The sequence below is a fragment of the Nerophis ophidion genome, linkage group LG18 (genome assembly GCF_033978795.1).
Source record: "Nerophis ophidion isolate RoL-2023_Sa linkage group LG18, RoL_Noph_v1.0, whole genome shotgun sequence".
In the NCBI taxonomy this organism is placed as follows: domain Eukaryota; kingdom Metazoa; phylum Chordata; class Actinopteri; order Syngnathiformes; family Syngnathidae; genus Nerophis; species Nerophis ophidion.
The window spans coordinates 12,047,566-12,071,686 of NC_084628.1; the positions used below are offsets into that span (position 1 = coordinate 12,047,566).

General features: G+C 40.4%; 1 protein-coding gene across 7 annotated transcripts in view; it reads left to right on the forward strand.

The window, feature by feature from the left end:
- kirrel3b (kirre like nephrin family adhesion molecule 3b) overlaps positions 1–24,121 on the forward strand; it is a 587,440-nt gene that overhangs the window by 416,285 nt on the left and 147,034 nt on the right. For all 7 annotated transcript variants that reach the window (XM_061878745.1, XM_061878746.1, XM_061878749.1 and 4 more), the window contains exon 7: positions 13,804–13,954. In XM_061878745.1, the coding sequence (XP_061734729.1) occupies positions 13,804–13,954 (151 nt within the window). The remainder of the gene's footprint in view (positions 1–13,803; positions 13,955–24,121) is intronic.

A 24,121-nucleotide genomic window follows, 5' to 3' on the forward strand; every position in this document is an offset into this window, starting at 1 on the left:
TTAAGTAAGACCAACATTTCTAGAGTATAATAGGTCTCTTATTCTTTGTAATAATATTGTTATTCTGAAACCAACTGTGGAGGGGGCGTGGCCTGCAGGCCTGCAGCAATGCTGGGTGTTGCCAGGACCGGCTTCAAAATCAGCGACAGGTGCATGGATGGTCCGCCTGGGCCTTGTTATCTAAACACCTGTCGCTCTGTTTATAAGCAGCAGCCAGGAGGAGAGACGGGGTTGGGGTTGGAGCCAGAGCGCGAGCGAGGACGAAAGAGAAAGAGACAATTGCTGGAAAGCAACTGAGAGACTTATTGAAAAATAAAACAATATTGGAACCCTGTAACAGGCTCTCATGTCGGTGCTTGGTGGTCTGTAGAAACCCCAGGATGGCAAGCCCCACACTAACCAATAATAAATAAATTACTTCTTACCATTAGCGCAACTTCTTGAACATAAAAATGCATGAACATGTTTTATATTTTGAGCGTTATTTTTAACACTGTGATTACAATTGGAATTATTCATTACTTATTGTGTTAAGCAGTGTCAGCTCAGATTTATCCGAGAGCCAGACGCAGTCATCAAAAGAGCCACATCTGGCTCGCCAGCCATAGGTTCCCTACCCCTGCTGTAGACTGTTCGTTGCTAATGGCACATCCAAAAACCTTTTGCTCTATAATCTATTTCATGCCAATCAGCCTGGTTTTAGTAGCCTGGACACTTAGAAAGAGAAAATAAAACCCTAAAAGCAGACAAATGTGCAGTTAAAGCTTATTTTCTGCAAGATTGCTAAAAAAAAACACTTGTCAGAAAGCAGATATTCCCCCTCAAATACCCTCAGAAGACGTTTACATCCCATTATGGCCATTATGTGATGTCATGTGGAGCAGGAGGAAATAGGATTAGATCCCACTGATGGAAAGTTGAGGCTGGACGGATGTTGGACAAAACATCAGACTTCGGGAAACAGAAAGTGAGCCTCGTGCCGACATTCGTGCACAAAAAAAATGCGGCAGATTGCGTCTTTAGCTTCAACCTGCAATGGCAACTAGAACTTCACTGTAAACGGGCCAAGCGACGAATTAGCTTGTCCGGCAGAACATCAAGTTTTACCGAGTAGGTAATCTATTTGGTTCAGCTGTGTTTTTAATTAGAAGATAATCCGTTTGATTGGATTTTTTTTAAGCCACCAAGTGATCTGCTACCCACAGGTCACCTTCTTGTTAGGATCAAAGTTGACGGAAGAGTCTGGTCACCTAAGTTGACTCTTAATACGTCAGCTGTATTAGAAAGTATTTTGCAACAAATCTTAATTATAATTTCAGTTAAAATATTAGTTTTGGAGGCAGAGCAAAGATCAGCATTTCATGCACTATCTCAATTATCCTAGTTTATGAAGTACTAAGAATCAGAGTGTTATAACTAATACATATAATAATTAAGGAAAATATTGATGTTTGAGGCATAGTAACAAGTAATAGCATGCATTGTTTTGATTATTCTAGTTTGTGAAGTACTGCTGTGTCAAAAATTATGAAAACTAATACATATAGTAGTTTTGGAAAATAATAGTGTTGAGGCAAAGCAAAAGCAGCAATTCATGCACTGGCTTGATTATTCTAGTTATTGCTTTTTCCACATTATTTCAGGACTCTAAGAAAATAACTGTTATATTGTGTAAAAAATATTTTTTTTGTGTTTACAAACCTTACAAAAGCGTATGCTTCGAGTACAAGTCAAAAGGATAAATTAGTTCAGCCATTATTAGACAGTTTCAATCAATCAATGTTTACTTATATAGCCCTAAATCACTAGTGTCTCAAAGGGCTGCACAAACCACTACGACATCCTCGGTAGGCCCACATAAGGGCAAGGAAAACTCACACCCAGTGGGACATCGGTGACAATAATGACCCAGTGGGACGTCGGTGACAATGACGACTATGAGAACCTTTGAGAGGAGGAAAGCAATGGATGTCGAGCGGGTCTAACATGATACTGTGAAAGTTCAATCCATAATGGATCCAACAAAGTCGCGAGAGTCCAGTCAAAAGCGGATCCAACACAGCAGCGAGAGTCCCGTTCACAGCAGAGCCAGCAGGAAACCATCCCAAGCGGATCAGCAGTTTGCATGTTTGGTTTAGGAGTTATGATTGATTACATTTTGTATTGCTTTTTTCGCATTACATCAGGAGTCTAAGAATTAGAGATGTCCGATAATATCGGATTGCCGATATTTTCGGCTGATAAATGCTTTAAAATGTAATATCAGAAAGTATCGGTTTCAAAAAGTAACATTCGTGACTTTTTAAAATGCCGCTGTACGGAGTGGTACACAGACATAAGGAGACCTACAGAGGGCCAAAAAACCTTAGAGGCACTGCCTTTGCATGCCGGCCCAATCACATAATATCTGCGGCTTTTCACACGCACAAGAGAATGCAAGGTATATTTGGCCAACAGCAATACAGGTCACACTGAACAACTTTGACACTGTTACAAATATGCGCCACAATGTGAACCCACACCAAACAAGAATGACAAACACATTTCGGGAGAACATCCGCACCATAACACAACATAAACACAACAGAACAAATACCCAGATCCCTTTGCAGCACTAACTCTTCCGGGACGCTGCAATATACAACCCCCGCTATCCCCACCTGCTCCCCCCATCTCAACCCCGCCCACCTCAACCTCCTCATGCTCTCTCAGGGAGAGCATATCCCAAATTCGAAGCTGCCGTTTTGAGGCATATTAAAAAAAAATATTCACTTTGTGACTTCAATAATAAATATGGCAGTGCCATGTTGGCATTTTTTTCCATAACTTGAGTTGATTTATGTTGGAAAACCTTGTTACATTGTTTAATGCATCTAGCGGGGCATCACAACAAAATTAAGCATGATAATGTGTTAATTCCACGACTGTATATATCGGTATCGGTTGATATCGGAATCGGTAGTTAAGAGTTGGACAATATCGGATATCGGCAGAAAAACCATGATCGGACATCTCTACTAAGAACATTATTGTCCTATTGAGTAAGAAACTAAATTGTGTGTTTGCAAACCTTACAAAAGCACTTGATTCTAGTAAAACTCACAAATATACATTAATACAGGCATTATTTGAAATACTCAGTATCAGAATTTGGCTAAACTAATAAAAATAGTAGTTTAGAAAAATACTGTTTGTGAGGCATAGCTTCTGAAGTACTACTGTGACTTACTTTCAGAAAGTATGATAACTAATATTGTAGTAGTTTAGGGTAAATATTGGTCTTGGAGATATAGGAACAAGTAGCATACCATGCACTGTCTTGATTATCCTATTTTATGAAGTACTGACTAAGTATCAGAAAGTCTTATAACATATAAAGATATTTGTTTAGGAAAATGATGGTGTTGAGGCATAAAAAACAGCATGTCATGCACTGTTTTGATTATTTTAGTTAATGAAGTACTAAATATCAGAACGTGTTTAAACTAATAAAGATAGTAGCATAGGAAAATGTTGTTGAAGGCATAACAACAAGTAGCATATCATGCACTGTCGTGACTATCACAGTTTATAAAGTATTGCTGTGACTTAGTATCAGAAAGTATGACAACTAATAAATATCGTAGTTCAGGGTAAATATTGGTGTTGGAGACATAGCGACACGTAGCATATCATGTATGGTCTTGATTATCCTAGTTTATGAAGTACTTCTGTGACTTTGTATCGGATTGTATGACATCTAATACATATAATAGTTTTGGAAAATAATAGTGTTGAGGCATAGCAAAGGATGCATTTCATTTATTGATGATCCAAGTTAATGAAGTACTAAGTATCAAAAAGTGTTTAAATTAATAAAGATAGTAGTTTAGCTAAATACTGTTTGAGGCATAGCAACAAGGAGTATAGTGTTGTGACAATCGTAGCTAATCAAATACTGCTGTGACTTAGTTTCAGAAAGTATGATAACTAATAATATAGTAGTTTAGGGTAAATATTGGTGTTGGAGACATAGCAACAAGTAGCATACCATGCACTGTCTTCATTATCCTAGTTTATGAAGTTCTGACGAAGTATCAGAAAGTCTTATAACATCCATCCATCCATTTTCTACCGCGGGGGGTGCTGGCGCCTATCTCAGCTACAATCGAGCGGAAGGCGGGGTACACCCTGGACAAGTCACCACCTCATCGCAGCGCCAATTTATAACATATAAATATATTTGTTTAGGAAAAGGATGGTGTTAAGGCATAAAACAACAGCATATCATGCACTGCCTTGATTGTTCCAGTTAATGAAATACTATGTATCAGAAAGTGTTTAAACTAATAAATATAGTTGCATGCGAAAGTATTGTTGTTGGAGGTTTAGCAAGAAGTAGCATATCATGCACTGTCGTGACTCTCCCAGATTATGAAGTACTGCTGTGACTTAGTGTCAAAGTATTATAACTAATAAAGTAGTTCAGGAAAATACTGGTGTTGCAGGCCTAGCAACATGTAGCATATCAAATACTGTCTTTACTATCTCATTTTATTTATTACTGACTTTTGTATCAGAAAGAGTTATAACTAATAAGATAGTAGTTTTGGAAAATATTGGTATTGCAGACATTGCTGTGACCTAGTATCAGAAAGTATGATAACTAATGAATATAGTAGTTTAGAAAATAATGGTGTTGAGGAATAGCAAAAGCAGCATATCATGCACTATCATGACTATCCCACATTTTGAATGAATGTACTGATATGGTGTCAGAATGTATAATTAACAAAGATAGCAGTTTAGGAAAATACTGGTGTCACAGCCAAAGCAACATGCAGCATATCATGTACTGTCTTTACTATCTCATTTTATTTATTACTGACTTTTGTATCAGAAAGAGTTATAGCTAATAAGAAAGTAGCTTTGGAAAATATTTGTATTGCAGACATAGCTGTGACTTAGTATCAGCATGATAATTAATGAATATAGTAGTTTAGAAAATAATGGTGTTGAGGAATAGCAAAAGCAGCATATCATGCACTGTCATGACTATCCCACATTTTAAATGAATGTACTGACATGGTGTCAGAATGTATAACTAATAAATATATCAGTTTAGGAAAATACTGTTGTCGCAGGCATAGCAACATGCAGCGTATCATGCACTGTCTTTACTATCTCATTTTATTTATTACTAACTTTTGTATCAGAAAGAGTTATAAGTAATAAGAAAGTAGTTTTGGAAAATATTGGTATTGCAGACATAGCTGTGACTTAGTATCAGAAAGCATGATAACTAATGAATCTAGTAGTTTAGAAAATAATGGTTTTGAGGAATAGCAAAAGCAGCATATCATGCACTGTCATGACTATCCCACATTTTAAATTAATGTACCGATATAGTGTCAGAATGTATACCTAATACAGATATCAGTTTAGGAAAATACTGGTGTCGCAGGCATAGCAACATGCAGCATATCATGCTCAGTCTTTACTATCTCAGTTTATGAGCTACTGACTTTAGTATCAGAAAGTGTTATAACTAATAATATAGTAGTTCAGGAAAATATTGGTGTTGGAGACGTAGCAGCAAGTAGCATATCATGCACTGTCGTGACTATCTCAGCTTAGGAAGTGCTACTGTGACGTAGTTTCAGAAATTATTATAGCTAATAAAGTAGTTTGGCAAAATACCGCCGTTGAGGATTCTAGCGGGAACTCTCATTCAACCCTTCTTCGATTACGCTTGCACCTCCTGGTACCCCAGCACCTCCAAAACTCTCAAATCTAGACTCCAAACATCCCAGAATAAGCTAATCCGGTTACTTTTAGACCTCCACCCTAGATCACACCTCAATCCAACCCACTTCTCCAAAGTGGGCTGGCTCAGGGTGGAGGACAGAGTAAAACAACTTGCACTGAGCCTAGTCTATAAAATCCGCTACACCTCCTTGATACCGAAGTACATGTCAAATTACTTCCTTAACGTAAATGACCGCCATAACCCCAACACCAGGGGGAGCTCCACAAACCACCTTAAACCCAGATTTCGATCTAACAAAGGTCTTAACTCATTCTCTTTCTATGCCACATCAATGTGGAATGCACTCCCAACAGGTGTAAGAGTAAGTGCATCTCTATCCTCCTTCAAAACCGCTCTAAAACAACACCTCCAGGCAACTTCAACACTTTACTAATACCCTCCTCCATTCACATCCCATCTCCCCGGATTATAAACAACTCAAATGTACTTCTAATGTATATACTTGTTCTTATGCTATGTGAACTCACTATGTTCTCTGCTGGCAGTACATATCCTACTAAATAAGACCTACACTGTTTCAATGTCCACATTTCTCTGTTGATGCAATTGTTGATGACTGAAGTTCTGATATCAACCAAAGCTCCTCATCCCACCCCCCGGATTGTAAATAATGTAAATAATTCAATGTATATACTCTGATGATTAACTTGTGTGATGACTGTATTATGTTGATAGTATATATTTGTACCATGAATTGATTAACGTTGAAAAACTTATTCGGGTGTTACCATTTAGTGGTCAATTGTACGGAATATGTACTGTACTGTGCAATCTACTAATAAAAGTATCAATCAATCAATCAATGCAATCATAACAACATGCAGCAAATCATGTACTGTCTTTACTATCTCAATTTATGAATAACTGACTTTGGTAACAGAAAGATAGTAATTTATGAACATACTCTTATATATAGGTATATATTTTTCTTTAATACAGTACTGGCAATACATAAGTAATTATGCATAAAGCGTCATTAAATACTTTTTTTTGTAAAATACAAACCTCGTTTCCATATGAGTCGGGAAATTGTGTTAAATGTAAATATAAACGGAATACAATAATTTGCTAATCATTTTCAACCCATATTCAGTTGAATATGCTACAAAGACAACATATTTGACATTCAAACTAATAAACATTTTTTTGTTTACAAATGATCATTAACTTCAGAATCCGATCCCAGCAACACGTGAGAAAGAAGTTGGGAAAGGTGGCAATAAATACCGATAAAGTTGAGGAATGCTCATAAAACACTTATAAGGAACATCCCACAGGTGTGCAAGCTAATAAGGAACAGGTGGCTGCTATGATTGGGTTTAAAATCAGCTTCCATGAAATGCTAAATAATTCACAAACTAGGATGGGGCAAGGGTCACCACTTTGTTACCAAATTGTCGAACAGTTTTAGAACAACATTTCTCAACGAGCTATTGCAAGGAATTTAGGGATTTTACCGTCTACGGTCCGTAAAATCATCAAAAGGTTAAGAGAATCTGGAGAAATCACTGCACGTAAGCAATGATATTACGGACCTTTGATCCCTCAGGTGGTACCGCATCAAAAAACGACATCAGTGTGTAAAGGATATCAGCACATGGGCTCAGGAACACGTCATAAAACCACTGTCAGTAACTACAGTTGGTCGCTACATCTGTAAGTGTAAGTTAAAATTCTGCTATGCAAAGCAAAACCCATTTATCAACAACACCCAGAAACACAGCTGGCTTCGCTGGGCCCGAGATCATCTAAGATGGACTGATGCAAAGTGGAAAAGTGTTCTGTGGTCTGGCGAGTCCACATTTCAAATTATATTTGGAAACTGTGGACGTGGTGTCCTACGGAACAAAGAGGAAAATAACCATCCGGATTGTTATAGGCGCAAAGTTCGAAAGCCAGAAACCTGTGATAGTATGGGGGTGTATTAGTTCCCAAGGCATGGGTAACTTACACATCTGTGAAGGCACCATTAATGCTGAATGGTCCATACAGGTTTTGGAGCGACATATGTTGTCATCCAAGCAACGTTATCATGGACGCCCCAGCTTATTTCAGCAAGACAATGCCTAGCCACGTGTTACTACAGCGTGGCTTTGTAGTAAAAGAGTGCAGGTACTTTCCTGGCCCGCCTGCAGTCTAGACCTGTCTCCCATCAAAAATGTGAGGCGCATTATGAAGCGTAAAATACGACAGCGGAGACCCCGGACTGTTGAACGACTTAAGCTCTACATAAAACAAGAATGTGAAAGAATTCCACTTTCAAAGCTTTAACAATTAGTTTCCTCAGTTCCCAAACATTAATTGAGTGTTGTTAAAAGAAAAGGTGATGTAACACTCTGGTTAACATGCCCTTTCCCAACTACTTTGGCACGTGTTGCAGCCATGAAATTCTAAGTTAATTATTATTTGCAAAAAAAAAAAAAGTTTATGAGTTTGAACATCAAATATCTTGTCTTTGTAGTGCATTCAACTGAATATGGGTTAAAAAGGATTTCCAAATCATTGTATTCCGTTTATATTTACATCTAACGCAATTTCCCAACTCATATGGAAAGGGGGGTTGTATTTAAATGCTAAAAAAAGGTCTGCATTAAGGTAATTGAAATGAATGTGTGGTATCATTCAGGTAGTTTGCTCATCAAAAGTCAGCGTAGAAAGTCACAATAAAATAATTCCGGCCTCGGTTTGCAGAAACGATGTTCACACTAAGCTTTCCTCTATTTTAGTGCCATGAAAATCTGTCTAAAGTCGTCTTTGGTCATCAGAGCGGAGCAAAATACCATTCTGTGTTCCGAGGATTTGTGAGAGAAATCCAAATGTAAAAGTGCAGTAAAGCTTCTTCTGGTCAGGGCAGGCCGTCCTTTCTTCCCAAACAAAAAAAAAACGGCAGAATGTGTTTTTGCCACTCTTGGGTTTGCCATTCTTCCCAGCGGTGAGTCCCTCCGAAAGAAATGTGTTTTGACTTTTGCGGTTGACCACGTTGCCATGCAATTTGTTCTTGTCTGGTGGTTTGATTTCTGTCCCACAATGGTTAGCATCAACTCCGTGGCGCTACGCTACGCAGCCCGCTACCTACTGATTCCAGATGGCTTCCACAATGGAGGGCTCAGGAAGATGAACGTTGCAAAGAAGATTGATGTTCTTTGCCGAGTACGACAAGACATGCGGCGGAGCGTGGCGCTTAAGACGCACGGGGAAAAAAAAAAGGAGACTTGAGAAGCGTTTACTTCTTTTCAGAGCAGCCGTTGAGTGTGGGAAGACTTTCTACAGTTCTAAAGGTTACTGCTTTAAAGGACAAAATGCCTGTGATGAGAAATTCCAATTAGATTCATCCTCTCGGGGGCATGTTTGCACGGTACCTGAAGGGTAGTTTTATAGCGTACAGTACTGCGATGTATTAACCAAACATTAATTTCTTTCTTTCTTGGGTCATCCATGCAATCTCTGAGCTGAAGTTTGTAATTTAACAAAGCTCCATCGCGGTCAGTTATGTATCAGTCATTGTCAATCTTTTTCAAATGCCACTTGAAATGTGTTTTTTTTTCCCACCCAAATATAATTGTGTTACAGGTAATAGGTGCAACCTCCTGTGTTTTTTTTTTTCTTGAAATGCTAAGATAGGACATTGGTTCTCAGTAGGGTGTGAATAGATCCATCCATCCATATTCTTCCGCTTATCCGAGGTCGGGTCGCGGGGGCAGCAGCCTAAGCAGGGAAGCCCAGACTTTCCTATCCCCAGCCACTTCGTCCAGCTCTTCCCGAGGGATCCCGAAGCGTTCCCAGGCCAGACGGGAGACATAGTCTTCCCAACGTGTCCTGGGTCTTCCTCGTGGCTTCCTACCGGTTGGACGTGCCCGAACCACCTCATCTGGCTCCTCTCGATCTGGAGGAGCAGTGGCTTTACTTTGAGCTCCTCCCGGATGGCAGAGCTTCTCACCCTATCTCTAAGGGAGAGCCCCGCCACACGGCGGAGGAAACTCATTTTGGCCGCTTGTACTCGTGATCTTGTCCTTTCGGTCATGACCCAAGGCTCATGACCATAGGTGAGGATGGGAACGTAAAGCTACCAGTAAATTAAGAGCTTTTCCTTTCGGCTCAGCTCCTTCTTCACTACAACGGATTGATACAGCGTCCGCATTACTGAAGACGCCGCACCGATCCGCTTGTCGATCTCGCGATCCACTCTTCCCTCACTCGTGAACAAGACTCCGAGGTACTTGAACTCCTCCACTTGGGGCAGGGTCTCCTCCCCAACCCGGAGATGGCACTCCACCCTTTTCCGGGAGAGAACCATGGACTCGGACTTGGAGGTGCTTATTCTCATTCCGGTCGCTTCACACTCGGCTGCGAACCGATCCAGTGAGAGCTGAAGATCCCGGCCAGATGAAGCCATCAGGACCAAATCATCTGCAAATAGCAGAGACCCAATCCTGTGGCCACCAAACCGGAACCCCTCAACGCCTTGACTGTGCCTAGAAATTCTGTCCATAAAAGTTTTAAACAGAATCGGTGAAAAAGGACAGCCTTGGCGGAGTCCAACTCTCACCGGAAACGAGTCCGACTTACTGCCGGCAATGCGGACCAAGCTCTGACACTGATCGTAGACGGAGCGAACCGCCACAATCAGACAGTTCGATACCCCATACTCTCTGAGCACTCCCCACAGGACTTCCCGAGGGACACGGTCGAATGCTTTCTCCAAGTCCATAAAGCACATGTAGACTGGTTGGGCAAACTCCCCTGCACCCTCAAGGACCCTGCCAAGAGTATAGAGCTGGTCCACAGTTCCACGACCAGGACGAAAACCACACCGTTCCTCCTGAATCCGAGGTTCGACTATCCGGCATAGCCTCCTCTCCAGTACACCTGAATAGACCTTACCGGGAAGGCTGAAGTGAAGAGAGTTGAACAATAGTTCAGCCAAGAACACACGTCTGCAGCTTCAATTAGAACTTGCATGGATCAATGTTGAGACCAAATGTGTTCAATCTTTACATAAACGACAGCTGTAAAATTGCAAAGGATTTAAAGTTAGTACTGTTTTGAGTTGATACAACCATATTTTGTTCAGAGGAGAGCACAGAAGCTAATACAAATAGTATAACAATACAACAAAATATAACATAAGGTTTAAAGAAACACCTCAAACAACGAAACAAAATATTTTCTAGGGCGAAAATTACCGTATTTTTCCGACTATGAGGCGCATTTAAAAATCTAGTTGTTCGGTTTAGTTGGGGCGGTTTAGCTTGGTTGGTAGAGTGGCCGCAGTGTCAGCAACTTGGGGGTTGCAGGTTCGATTCCACCTTCCGCCATCCTAGTCACTGCCGTTGTGTCCTTGGGCAGGACGCTTTACCCACCTGCTCCCAATGCCACCCACACTGGTTTGAATGTAACTTAGATATTGGGTTTCACTATGTAAAGCGCTTTGAGTCACTAGAGAAAAAGCGCTATATAAATATAATTCACTTCACTTCACTTCCCCTAAAAACTCGACAGTGCGCCTTATAACCCAGTGCGCCTAATGTAAGATATAAGTTTGGTTGAGCTTACTCACCTGTAAACTTTTGTATTTGGTACCTCGTGTAATCATAGGTGTGACCAGTAGATGGCAGTCAAACATAACACAAGTGTGGACTGCACTATGATTGCAATATGTTAAGTTATAAATGATAAATAAATGGGTTGTACTTGTATAGCGCTTTTCTACCTTCAAGGTACTCAAAGCGCTTTTTGACACTACTTCCACATTTACCCATTCACACACACATTCACACACTGATGGAGGGAGCTGCCATGCAAGGCGCCAACCAGCACCCATCAGGAGCAAGGGTGAAGTGTCTTGCTCAGGACACAACGGACGTGACGAGGTTGGTACTAGGTGGGAATTGAACCAGGGACGCTCGGGTTGCGCACGGCCACTCTCCCCACTGCGCCACGCCGTCCCCAAGTTAAGTTAGAGTACCAATGATTGTCACACACACACTAGGTAAACAACACCAACTTTTTAAATGTTCCATTGAAAATATAGGACATTACACACGGCGCTCAAAAATATATCAAAATGTTTTACTACGACTTTGGTAAGCTGTGAAGCCGCATTGCTTGGAGGATTGTGGACGCATTAAACATACAATTATTATTATGGCGTGTGTATAAGGTAAGACATATTATCTGGCGTTTGTTTCGCAATATTATGCAAAAGTACATTTTCTTACCTTCTGGTGCCTGCTGATCTGTATTTGGGATCTGCATAAGTCCTGAAAAATTGCGCGCGTCTGCGAGTTGATAAGCTCCTTTTTTTCCTCTATATTCTTGTTATGTGACATTCATCCTCTGGTGTCGCCATTTCTAATATAACGTAGTGTAAAGTTCTTACTTATTTCTGTCAGTTAACTCGCCATGAAAGCTAAAACATACCGGTGTAGTGAGTTTAATTGTTCACCCAAGGAACTTTAGTTATTACAGTTTCGGTCGGATGGTTTTTCACAGGACACATTTCCTTTGTTGTTGTTTCCGGATGAGGAGATGATTGATTTAAGTAAAGTCTGAATGTCATTACAACACTTAGCGCAATCTTTTGACCCTTCCCATACACCCGTCCTTGCACGCTACACCGCTACAACAAAGATGACGGGGAGAGGAGGCTGCCGAAGGTGAGCCACGTAAATAAGACCGCCCACAAAACGGCGTATCCGGAAGCGACTGTCAGAAAGCGGCTTGAAGATGATCTGTCAAACATAATCTATGTAACATTTTCACCAAGAAACCACCATTTCATGTTATGTAGACCTGTAGAAGCTAGCTCTCTAATCAGTTAACTCCATGATGACGTTTTGGTGAATTTACAAAACTGAAATACTACAAATAATACATACACAGACACGTGTTAGCATATTCAATAATGCTAACGACACCAGCTTGATTACATTACGATAGCATGTACAAATATGCATGACAACACTCCTGCAGACATCACACATGGGACAATTTAGTAAGTATGAATTGTTAATGTTGTCTATCTGTGTTGGCCCTGCGATGAGGTGGCGACTTGTCCAGGGTGTACCCCGCCTTCCGCCCGATTGTAGCTGAGATAGGCGCCAGCGCCCCCCGCGACCCCGAACGGGAATAAGCGGCAGAAAATGGATGGATGGATGGATGGAATTGTTTTAGTTATATTGTAAAACATACAAACATTCCTTGGAGTGATGACTGAAGAATCCCTTTGAGCAGAAATGCTATGGACGAATACTTCCAGTTTAAGGCACGAAACAGGAAGTACATTTTAAACCTGTAGCACCTGAACTGAGCTAACTCGTCCCAAAATTGGCGCCCTAGCACAAACAATAACACACATTTTCAGTGTGTCTGTCGAAGTTGAATTAAAACTTTAAGTTAAAATACCTATGATAGACACACAAACACACACTTGGTGTGGTGAAATTTGTCCTCTGGATTTAACCCATCCCTTTGTTCACCCCCTGGGAGTTGAGGAGAGCAGTGAGCAGCAGCGGTGCCGCGCCCGGGAATCATTTTTGGTGATTTAACCCCCAATTCCAACCTTTGATGCTGAGTGCCAATCAGGGAGGTAATGGGTCCCGTTTTTATAGTATACTCTGCCGGGTTTTGAACTCACAACCTACTGATCTCAGGGCGGACACTGAGGAACTGGTTACTAAAAACAATTTGTTCAACAGCAAACATTTTGTCCGTTAGAGAAGAACATTCCATTAATTAGCAGCACCGTTTTAAAAGCTGCTGGGTTCAAACTGTGGGGAAAAAAAGAAGCGGCTTATCGTCCTGAAAATACAGTAATTATCTTGACAACCTACAAACTTACACAAGAATGTACTTTAACGTCTTGAGAAAAGGATCCTACTCATCACATGTGCTACAGTCAGATGGCATGCGGTGCTGTATATAGAAAACAAATGGACTACGCTAACTGACTTAAGCCTAAAGCAAGCCCTTTTCCCTATGTTCTTGGTCTGCAGACTTTGCTCCGGGACGGGAGGAGAGAAACCACCGTGAGCACTCTCTACCTGTCTCCGTCAAACATCGAGACGGGCCAACAGATCATCTGTAAGGCCTCAAACAAGGCTGTCCCCAACGGCAAGGAGAGCAGTGTCACCATCGACATCCAGCGTAAGCACATTACTCTTCTTTTTTATGGCGTCTTTTTTTTTTAATTTTTTTTTTTTGGAGGGCGTGTATTTTTGCCCTTCCTCTGTCTCCTTTGTAAGCATGCCTTTTGGAGGCATATTGGGAAGCAATTTATGACTTGACTAATTTAGCAACGTTAAGTACTCCCACAGTTGCATTAGTCAAAACACCACCTGACTACATTTGCATTTGAAAAAAAGAGATATCTTCTGGAAAGAGGATGCATTTTCATCTTTCCACCTGAATTCATACAAGTATTTGTTTTGTGAATGTTCAAGTATGGGAAAAGTATTTGGACAAAAGGTTGCTGGGAAGAACGGGCACAACACGGGAGAGGAAAACTCTGGAAACTCCCAAAAAGGGGCGGTTTAGGTCTGTTGGTAGAGTGGCAGTGCCAGCAACTTGAGGGTTCCAGGTTTGATCCCCGCTTTTGCTATCCTAGTTACTGCCAATGTGTCCTTGGACAAGACACTTACCCACCTGCTCCCAGTGCCACCCACACTGGTTTAAATGTAACTTATATAATGGGTTTCACTATGTAAAGCGCTTTGAGTCACTAGAGAAAAGGGCTGTATAAATATAATTCACTTCACACTTCACAAAACAGAAGGCTTGTCAAAAAATACATACTTTTGGCAAACATCGATATCAACTTTAAAGTTTAAACCCTCTTTGTAAATTGAACACATTTGCTTTAGTTAAAAGAAGACTTCAACATTACGATAAGCGCTGGGGTTCGTGGAAAATAACGTTTCACAGTTGTCTTTTCACACTTTTTTACAGTATTGTCACTGTTACTTGGAAAAAGTGCCAGGTTCAAACACTGATGACATCTATTAATCAGACAAGAAGCAAGGAACCAAGCAGAGACAGACTTCAATATAGCTCGTGAGGAGAACGCACGGCGCTGAACACTTAATCACAGTCTCGCCCTACGCTCTAAGGTTCAGCTCCCGCGTCCCTCTTTTTATTCAAAGTTCCATAGTCAACATCACTGAGGCCGCCTCTAAAAGGAGTGGTCACATATATTATACAAAGCACAGTACGTGATGGAATGGGCTGGGGCCTTGTGATTTCGCCTTGCCCCCGCTTCGTCTGCGTGTTGTCATCTTATCTTCGTTGAGGTTCTTGATGTCTCGATCTCGTCTGCGTGCTGTCATCTTATCTTTGTTGGGGTCCTTGAAGTCTTTGGCTGTTAGCGGGCTAAAATAAAGATAACAACTGTGGCTGAGGGTACCCCTCAGACAATAACTTTTGATTAGATTGGAAAAAGTCTAACTTGAGCACAATAGTTAATAACTAAAGCAACAGACTTTAAGCATACTAAAGTTAGTGTGATAATATATACATAATTATTCTAACAAAAAGTAATCGATTACTAGACTTTTCTAGACTTTTTTCCCCCTCAAAACTCGACAGTGCGCCTTATAACCTGGTCGCCTAATTTAAGGAATACGTTTGGTTGAGCTTACCCACCTCGTAGCTATTTTATTTGGTATATGGTGTAATGATACATGTGACCAGTAGATGGCAGTCTAACATAAGAGATAAGAGTAGGCTGCACTATGATGGGTCTCAAGTGAACAATACCAACATTGTAAATGTTCCTTTGAAAATATAGAACATTACACACAGCGCTCAAAAATCCATCAAAATGTTTTTGTACGACTTTGGTAAGCTATGAAGCCACACCGCTTGAAGGATTGTTGGCGTATTAAACATACAAGTGTTATTGAATGACCATAGTGTGTGTTTGGACAAGGATAAGGTTAGGTGGGATTTACCCTGGATAACCGGCTAAATGTAGAAGGGCCTGAAGCTTTAAAGGCCTACTGAAATGAGATTTTCTTATTTAAACGGGGATAGCAGGTCCATTCTATGTGTCATACTTGATCATTTCGCGATATTGCCATATTTTTGCTGAAAGGATTTAGTAGAGAACATTGACGATAAAGTTCGCAACTTTGGTCGCTAACAGAAAAGCCTTGTCTTTACCGTAAGTCGCAGACGATGGCGTCACCCGTTGATGGCTCCTCACGTCCTCACATTGTTTTTATAGGGAGCCTCCAACAAAAAGAGCTATTCGGACGGAGAAAACGACAATATCCCCATTAATTTGAGCGAGAATGAAAGATTTGTGTTTGAGGATATTTATAGCGACGGACTAAAAAAAAAAAACGCGATTGCATTGGGACGGATTCAGATGTTTTTAGACATATTTACTAGGATAATTCTTGGAAATCCCTTATCTTTCTATTGTGTTGCTAATGTTTTAGTGAGTTAAATAGTACCTGATAGTCGGAGGGGTGTGTCCACGGGTGTCTTGACCCCTGTGTCTCAGGGAAGTCTACGGCAGCTTTATGGACGGCGCAAGCTCAGTTGATTTCCGGTAAGAAGCGACTTTTTACCACAATTTTCTCACCGAAACCTGCTGGTTGACATTCGGTTGGGATCCATGTTTGGGAATTTTAAACCAGGAATCACCGTGTGTTTGTGTGGCTAAAGGCTAAAGCTTCCCAACTCCATCTTTCTACTTTGACTTCTCCAATGTTAATTGAACAAATTGCAAAAGACTCAGCAACACAGATGTCCAAAATACTGTGTAATTATGCGGTTAAAGCAGACAACTTTTAGCTGTGTGTGTGTGCAGCGCTCATATTTCCTTACAGTCAGTGACGCCACGCGTACACGTCATCATTACGCGACGTTTTCAAGAAGAAACTCCCGTGAAATTTAAAATTGCAATTTAGTAAATTAAAAAGGCCGTATTGGCATGTGTTGCAATGTTAATATTTCATCATTGATATGTAAACTATCAGACTGCGTGGTCGGTAGTAGTGGGTTTCAGTAGGCCTTTAACTTAATCGTGAACTAGTTTAGATTGAATCAACAGCGCCTCTGCAGGTTAGAGTCAGGCCGTGCTTGAACATGTGATGAATCCTCAATTAATTCCACACACTCAACCACGTTCTTTATTACAGATTACTTGAATTATACATTTCTTATAGCAAGAGTTGTTCCTAAATCGGAGCAAATCAGATTGTAGTTGACACTACAGCTTGCCATTAGTTTTCCTGTACAAACGTGTGGATGAATTAGTTGGGAATCCTTTATGTATGAGAAAATATGAAATGGAAGATCCATCTAACATGAACCCAATTGTCATCCGGCTGCCTCTCACTGTCTCCGCCACTGTGATTGCTTGCTTCTGGCCATCCGTCTTCCAGATGAGAGCATGTGCAATCTCCCTTTAAAACCAAAGAAAGAATACTCAATGTGTAAAATACTTGGGGCCTGGATTGTCGAGGAGTCTTTTTTTTTTGCTCCCAGCGCGAGAAAGAGAGAGAGGGAAGGATTTTTTTTTTTTTTGCATCACTTGCGGGCCCCTTCAACACCATTAAGTATGACTAATAAAGCAGAAAATGCTATTCAGAAGAACCATTATGACAGGCGGGCTCTTCTTTTCATTATATTTATCACAAGAGGCAAGCATGACGTGATCTGGACAGTTCAAATTCTCATGTCACTGCCGGTATTTAGTCTGCCCGCATGCGATGATGTGTCCGGGTCATCTGGTTGCCATCAGCGCAACATAAAAAAAACAAAACTCTCGGAGCTGTAAAATAACCATTATCACACAGTCAGGCAAGATTGGAAGGGGTGGGCCAGGTCATGGCAAGATTGGTCACGCACATTGAAGCATGGCCGAGTCGAAAACGACTGTAATGCGATCGCTTCTCCCAAGATAATGACACATTTCATAATAGAAATAGAAGGACTTCAAAAATCGAAACCCGCCGCGCACACACATTCGCCTGCGATAACATTTGTATGCATAACAAAGAGAAATGCAATTAATATCTGCCACGTTGCACGACATAATTACAGTGCTACCTCAGTTTTTTTGATAGTAATCCTTTCAACAAAGACCAAATTGTACAAAAAAATGAATCAATATTTTCCAAAATAAATAATGGTAACACTATAACAGGGGTAGGGAACCTATGGCTCTAGAGCCAGATGTGGCTCTTTTGATGACTGCATCTGGCTCTCAGATAAATCTTAGCTGACATTGCTTAACACGGTAAGTAATGAATAATAACGCTGGTAATCACAGTGTCAAAACTAGGTTCCATTCTAGAGGCTAATCTTTCCTGTGATAAAACGGCAACCAAGGTGATCAAAAAGGTCAACCAAAGAACGAGATTCCTCTACAGAATTTCCTCTCTGGTCAACAAAAGCACCTTGAGGATTCTAGCGGGAACTCTCATTCAACCCTTCTTCGATTACGCTTGCACCTCCTGGTACCCCAGCACCTCCAAAACCCTCAAATCTAGACTCCAAACATCCCAGAATAAGCTAATCCGGTTACTTTTAGACCTCCACCCCAGATCACACCTCAATCCAACCCACTTCTCCAAAGTGGGCTGGCTCAGGGTGGAGGACAGAGTAAAACAACTTGCACTGAGCCTAGTCTATAAAATCCGCTACACCTCCTTGATACCGAAGTACATGTCAAACTACTTCCTTAACGTAAATGACCGCCATAACCACAACACCAGGGGGAGCTCCACAAACCAAGTTAAACCCAGATTCCGATCTAACAAAGGTCTTCACCCATTCTCTTTCTATGCCACATCAATGTGGAATGCACTCCCAACAGGTGTAAAAGTAAGTGCATCTCTATCCTCCTTCAAAATCGCTCTAAAACAACACATCCAGGCAACTTCAACACTTTACTAATACCCTCCTCCATTCACATCCCATCTCCCCGGATTATAAACAACTCAAATGTACTTCTAATGTATACACTTGTTCTTATGCTATCTGAACTCACTATGTTCTCTGCTGGCTGTACATATCCTACTAAATAAGACCTACACTGTTTCAATGTCCACATTTCTCTGTTGATGCAATTGTTGATGACTGAAGTACTGATATCAACCAAAGCTCCTCATCCCACCCCCCGGATTGGAAATAATGTAAATAATTCAATGTATATACTATGATGATTAACTTGTGTGATGACTGTATTATGTTGATAGTATATATTTGTACCAAGAATTGATTTACGTGGACCCCGACTTAAACAAGTTGAAAAACGTATTCGGGTGATACCATTTAGTGGTCAATTGTACGGAATATGTACTGAACTGTGCAATCTACTAATAAAGAAAAGCATCAATCAAAAATTAACGTTCAAAATATGAAACATTTTCATCCATTTTAATTAATCCATCTGGTTTCTACCGCATTAGTGGTAAGAAGTATTTTATTTATTGTTGGTTAGCCTCAGAATAACACTGTTAATAAAAAGAATATGAGACTTATTGTAACCACCCGGGCGCATGGTGATGTGGGGCTCGTTCTCCCAGGAATGCAGACGGGCTTCGGACACAGCGTGCAGGGAGGAAAAATGAACAGACAAAGAAAAACATGCTCATAGCACTTAAGGCAAACAACTAAAAGAGCTAGCATGGGAGCTAGAAAATAAAGAGCCTTGCGTGGAAACTAGCAGGTAGCGAGCAGGAAACATAATGTTGTTACTTGTTTTACGAAGACAAAACTAGAAAGCCAGACGGACTGACGGGAGAAGGCAGGCTTAAATAATGTCAGTGATTACAAAACACAGGTGTGCGTCCGGAACAAGCGACAAGTGAAAATAATAGGTAACTATGGTAACCAACTGAGAGGTGCACAAACAGGAACCGAAGGAGTCCAAAACAAACAGAAAGCACAAAAGACTCAAAAATCTAATTATAATATGATCCGGGCAGCAGATCATAGCACTTATTACACTCTAAAAATGTTGGTTTTACTTAAAAATGCACACATTTAGTTGTATTCATTCTTAAAAAAAATATGTGGCTCTCACGGAAATAATTTTTAAAATATTTGGCTTGTATGGCTCTCTCAGCCAGAAAGGTTCCCGACCCCTGCTTTAGTATGAGGAACATATGAACTATTAATTAGTTGCTTATCAACATAGGGTTAGGGAAGACTCTGCTTTTAAACAGTGATTAGTCTTCTCTGTCTTGTAATGTCCTGTCTTGTAAATGTCCAGTATTATTACATATTCTACAATGTACTACTTTTATATTTCCTGTATTTTATATTATTACTTTGAACTGTTTTATTTTTTTATTTTTTATCCTGTAAAGTGCCTTTGAGTACCGTATTTTTCGGATTATAAATCGCTCCGGAGTAAACGTCGCACCGGCCGAAAATGCATAATAAAGAAGAAAAAAAACATGTATATGTCGCACTGGAGTATAAGTCGCATTTTTTGGGGGAAATTTATTTGAGAAAATTCAACACCAAGAATACACATTTGAAGGGCAATTTAAAATAAATAAAGAATAGTGAACAAGAGGCTGAATATGTGTACGTTATATGAGGCATAAATAACCAACTGAGAACATGCCTGGTATGTTAACGTAACATATTATGGTAAGAGTCATTCAAATAACTATAACATACAGAACATGCTATACGTTTACCAAGCAATCTGTCACTCCTAATCGATTAATCCGATGAAATCTTCTTCCTCAATGTCGCTTCTAAACAACTCTGCCAACTCCAAAGGTATGCGCCGCTTCCTCTTGTCATTTTCTGCTGCATATTTCACTACGTCCAGCTTGTAATCTGCAGTACGTGATTTCCTTTTCAGTGCCATTTTTGTTCAGCCCTTCTCAGTTTTTATAAATTAACGCCAACAATAAAATGATCCATTTTAATAGCTACGTCAGTAGCATATAGCATATAGCAGTTAGCATTCCATGACCCACAATGCATTTCTGCCACGACCCTCCCCCGCCAAATTCTTATTGGTTGACGTGTATGTGACGATTGCTGACGTGTCTGTGACGATTGCTGACATTTTCTTCGTCTCTTCTGCGAATGAGATAAATAATAATATTTGATATTTTACGGTAATGTGTTAATAATTTTACACATAAGTCATTCCGGAGCATATGTCATACCCTCGGCCAAACTATGAAAAAAACTGCAACCTATAGTTTGGAAAATACGGTACTCTGAAAAGCGCTATGCTAAAAAAATATATACTATTAGTATTATTATTATTACTCTCGTTTAATGGCTTACTGGTTGTGTAATAAGGCCATGCAGAATAAGGCATTAATAAGTTCTTAGTAAGTACTTAATAATGAGTAATTAACTGCTAATATGTTACATATTGCATGTTAATAAGCAACTAATTAATGGTTCATATGTTCCCCATACTAACGTGTTACCAAAATAATTTGGTCCGGGCACACAAAAATATTAACACAAAACATAGCAGAAAACAATGCAAAATACCTATAAATGACAAATGACTTTTACTTTTATTCTAGATTTTTGTTAGCGAATATTACCCTTAGTGTATTGGATTGCGGCGGCACGCCGTGGCAATATATTAGCCGCTGCACTTTAAAAATGTGTTGGTTTTTTTTATGTGGAAATAAAATAAAGTAATATAATGTATTGTGGCGTCAAAAAGGAGACACACAAAGTCTGGCGCCCTTGTATCATTTATTGCCAATCGTATTATTATGTTATCTACCAAGCCTGCATGTGCAATTAAAAAAGCGCTGCAGACCGCCTTACTTAAGTGAGGATTTTGTGTGCATACGGGGCTTTTACCACAGAGACTATTGTTTTCTGCACATTCATGTGTGTGATGTGTTGAACCAGCAGCACACATCTATAATCTCTAACACCTTTTCTGAATCACATTATTTTTGACCGGAGGATTCTCGTCTTTCTATCGTCTGTCTTTGCAGCGTGAGCACTGATCCTGCAGTCGTGTGTGGAACTGTCAGTTTGCAAGTCTTTCGGACACGTGCCAAGTAAAACCTACAATACGGCTCGCAAAACTATAATGAGTGTTGATGAATCACATTTATCCTAATAAATATTACATTTGCAGTTTCCCCACCCAGTATTGTGGGTGTATATGTTGCAGTTTAACACAGACAGAGTTTGCATATGGTTTAGTACACGCGAACCTTAAGTAAATCAGGCAAGTAAAAGAGTGGTACTGTTTTTGCATTTACCGTAATCTGTTGTAAAAAGCACATAAATTCTACAGATTTTTTTTTGCAGTCTATGTAAAAACAATTAAATGTATAAAATATATATATAAGAGATGTCCAATAATGGCGTTTTTGCCGGTATCCGATATTCCGATATTGTCCAACTCTTAATTACCAATATCGATATCAACCGATATATACAGTTGTGGAATTACCGATACGATAATTACCGATGTTACATTTTAAAGCATTTATCGGCCGATAATATAGGCAGTTCGATATTATCGGACAACTCTAATATATATTTATATATATATATATAGAGTGGATCGTGAGATCGACAGGCGGATCGGTGCGGCGTCTTCAGTAATGCGGACGTTGTACCGATCCGTTGTGGTGAAGAAGGAGCTGAGCCGGAAGGAAAAGCTCTCAATTTACCGGTCGATCTACGTTCCCATCCTCACCTATGGTCATGAGCTTTGGGTCATGACCGAAAGGATAAGATCACGGGTACAAGCGGCCGAAATGAGTTTCCTCCGCCGTGTGGCGGGGCTCTCCCTTAGAGATAGGGTGAGAAGTTCTGCCATCCGGGAGGAACTCAAAGTAAAGCCGCTGCTCCTTCACATTGAGAGGAGCCAGATGAGGTGGTTCGGGCATCTGGTCAGGATGCCACCCGAACGCCTCTCTAAGGAGGTGTTTAGGGCATGTCCAACCGGTAGGAGGCCACGGGGAAAGACCCAGGACACGTTGGGAAGACTATGTCTCCCGGCTGGCCTGGGAACGCCTCGGGATCCCCCAGGAAGAGCTAGACGAAGTGGCTGGGGAGAGGGAAGTCTGGGTTTCCCTGCTTAGGCTGTTGCCCCCGCGACCCGACCTCGGATAAGCGGAAGATGATGGATGGATGGATGGATATATATAAAAAAAAAAAAAGATATATATATATATATATATATACAGTATGTATTTTTTACTGTTAAAAGTAGTCATAACTGGCGGTTAATAAAAACAAGTTTTACACACCTCCTCTAAAGCACTCTTGTTGCATGAAAGAACAAGGACTACTGTAAGCGTTTTGGCTCATAATTGCATTGACATTTTAACCTCCTAAAGGCCAGCAGTCTATTGCGGTGGATACTTGTATTTTGCACAAAAGCTTTTTTTTTTTTTTTAATCCGTAACTGAAAAAAGAAATTGACTGAAATTCGCACTACAAAGGATGCTGGTTCTTGGAATAAAAATAGCGACAATAAAAGCTTTCTGGAAATGTCACCCTTAAAACAATTAAATTAAACAACCCTGGTCTAAAGTGAGAATGTCTTAATTGTGGTCATTCTAGATGTCGTCCAAATGTTTTAGCGTCTGCATTCTCCCTCCTCCTTCCTGTTCGACTGACTCCTCAGGTAAGGCGCTCAGCACAGCTTAGCATAGCTGCTTTATTTTCCTGCGCTAACATCCACTTCCCAAATTAAGCCGGTCGCGAAAATAAAACTGCGCCATAATTGAACTCTGATTCACGTGTGTTGGCTATCAATTTGCTTAATTTCCATGCGGCCTTATTCATTTACAAGGTTCTTGGCTCTCAGCAGCGCAATTTCAAGCACACTTTGGTTTTTAACAAAAAAAAACGCTGATATTTTGTTGTTATTTTTGAACTGCTCTAACTGCTGCATGCTTTTTGTAAGAGGGGCCGATTTAAAGTGTAGCTTCACCCTCTTTCGTTCAAATACCAGCAGGCTGCAGACAAAGACAAACCACCATTCATGCACCATAAACATGTTTTATAAGATGTCAAAAACTCTACACAAATCGAACAAATGCTCTTATAAAGACAGAAATATACCAACCTTGAAATAGGTAATAACTCTATACCGGAAAACTGGCACAGTAAAAGTACAAACTTGTCCGACAAATCCCATCCGTAAGTCCACCAGGATGTTGAGGAAGGACGACGCAGCTATAAATATTGATGGCTCTGTTCTCAAAAACAAGCCAGGTAGTTGTCTACAAAAACAGTGTTCTCGCCCTGAAGGTGAACATACAGATATTGGGGATTTTACAATTATTACCACACAGCACAAGGATGATGACGGACTAACAAACAAATCGTAAA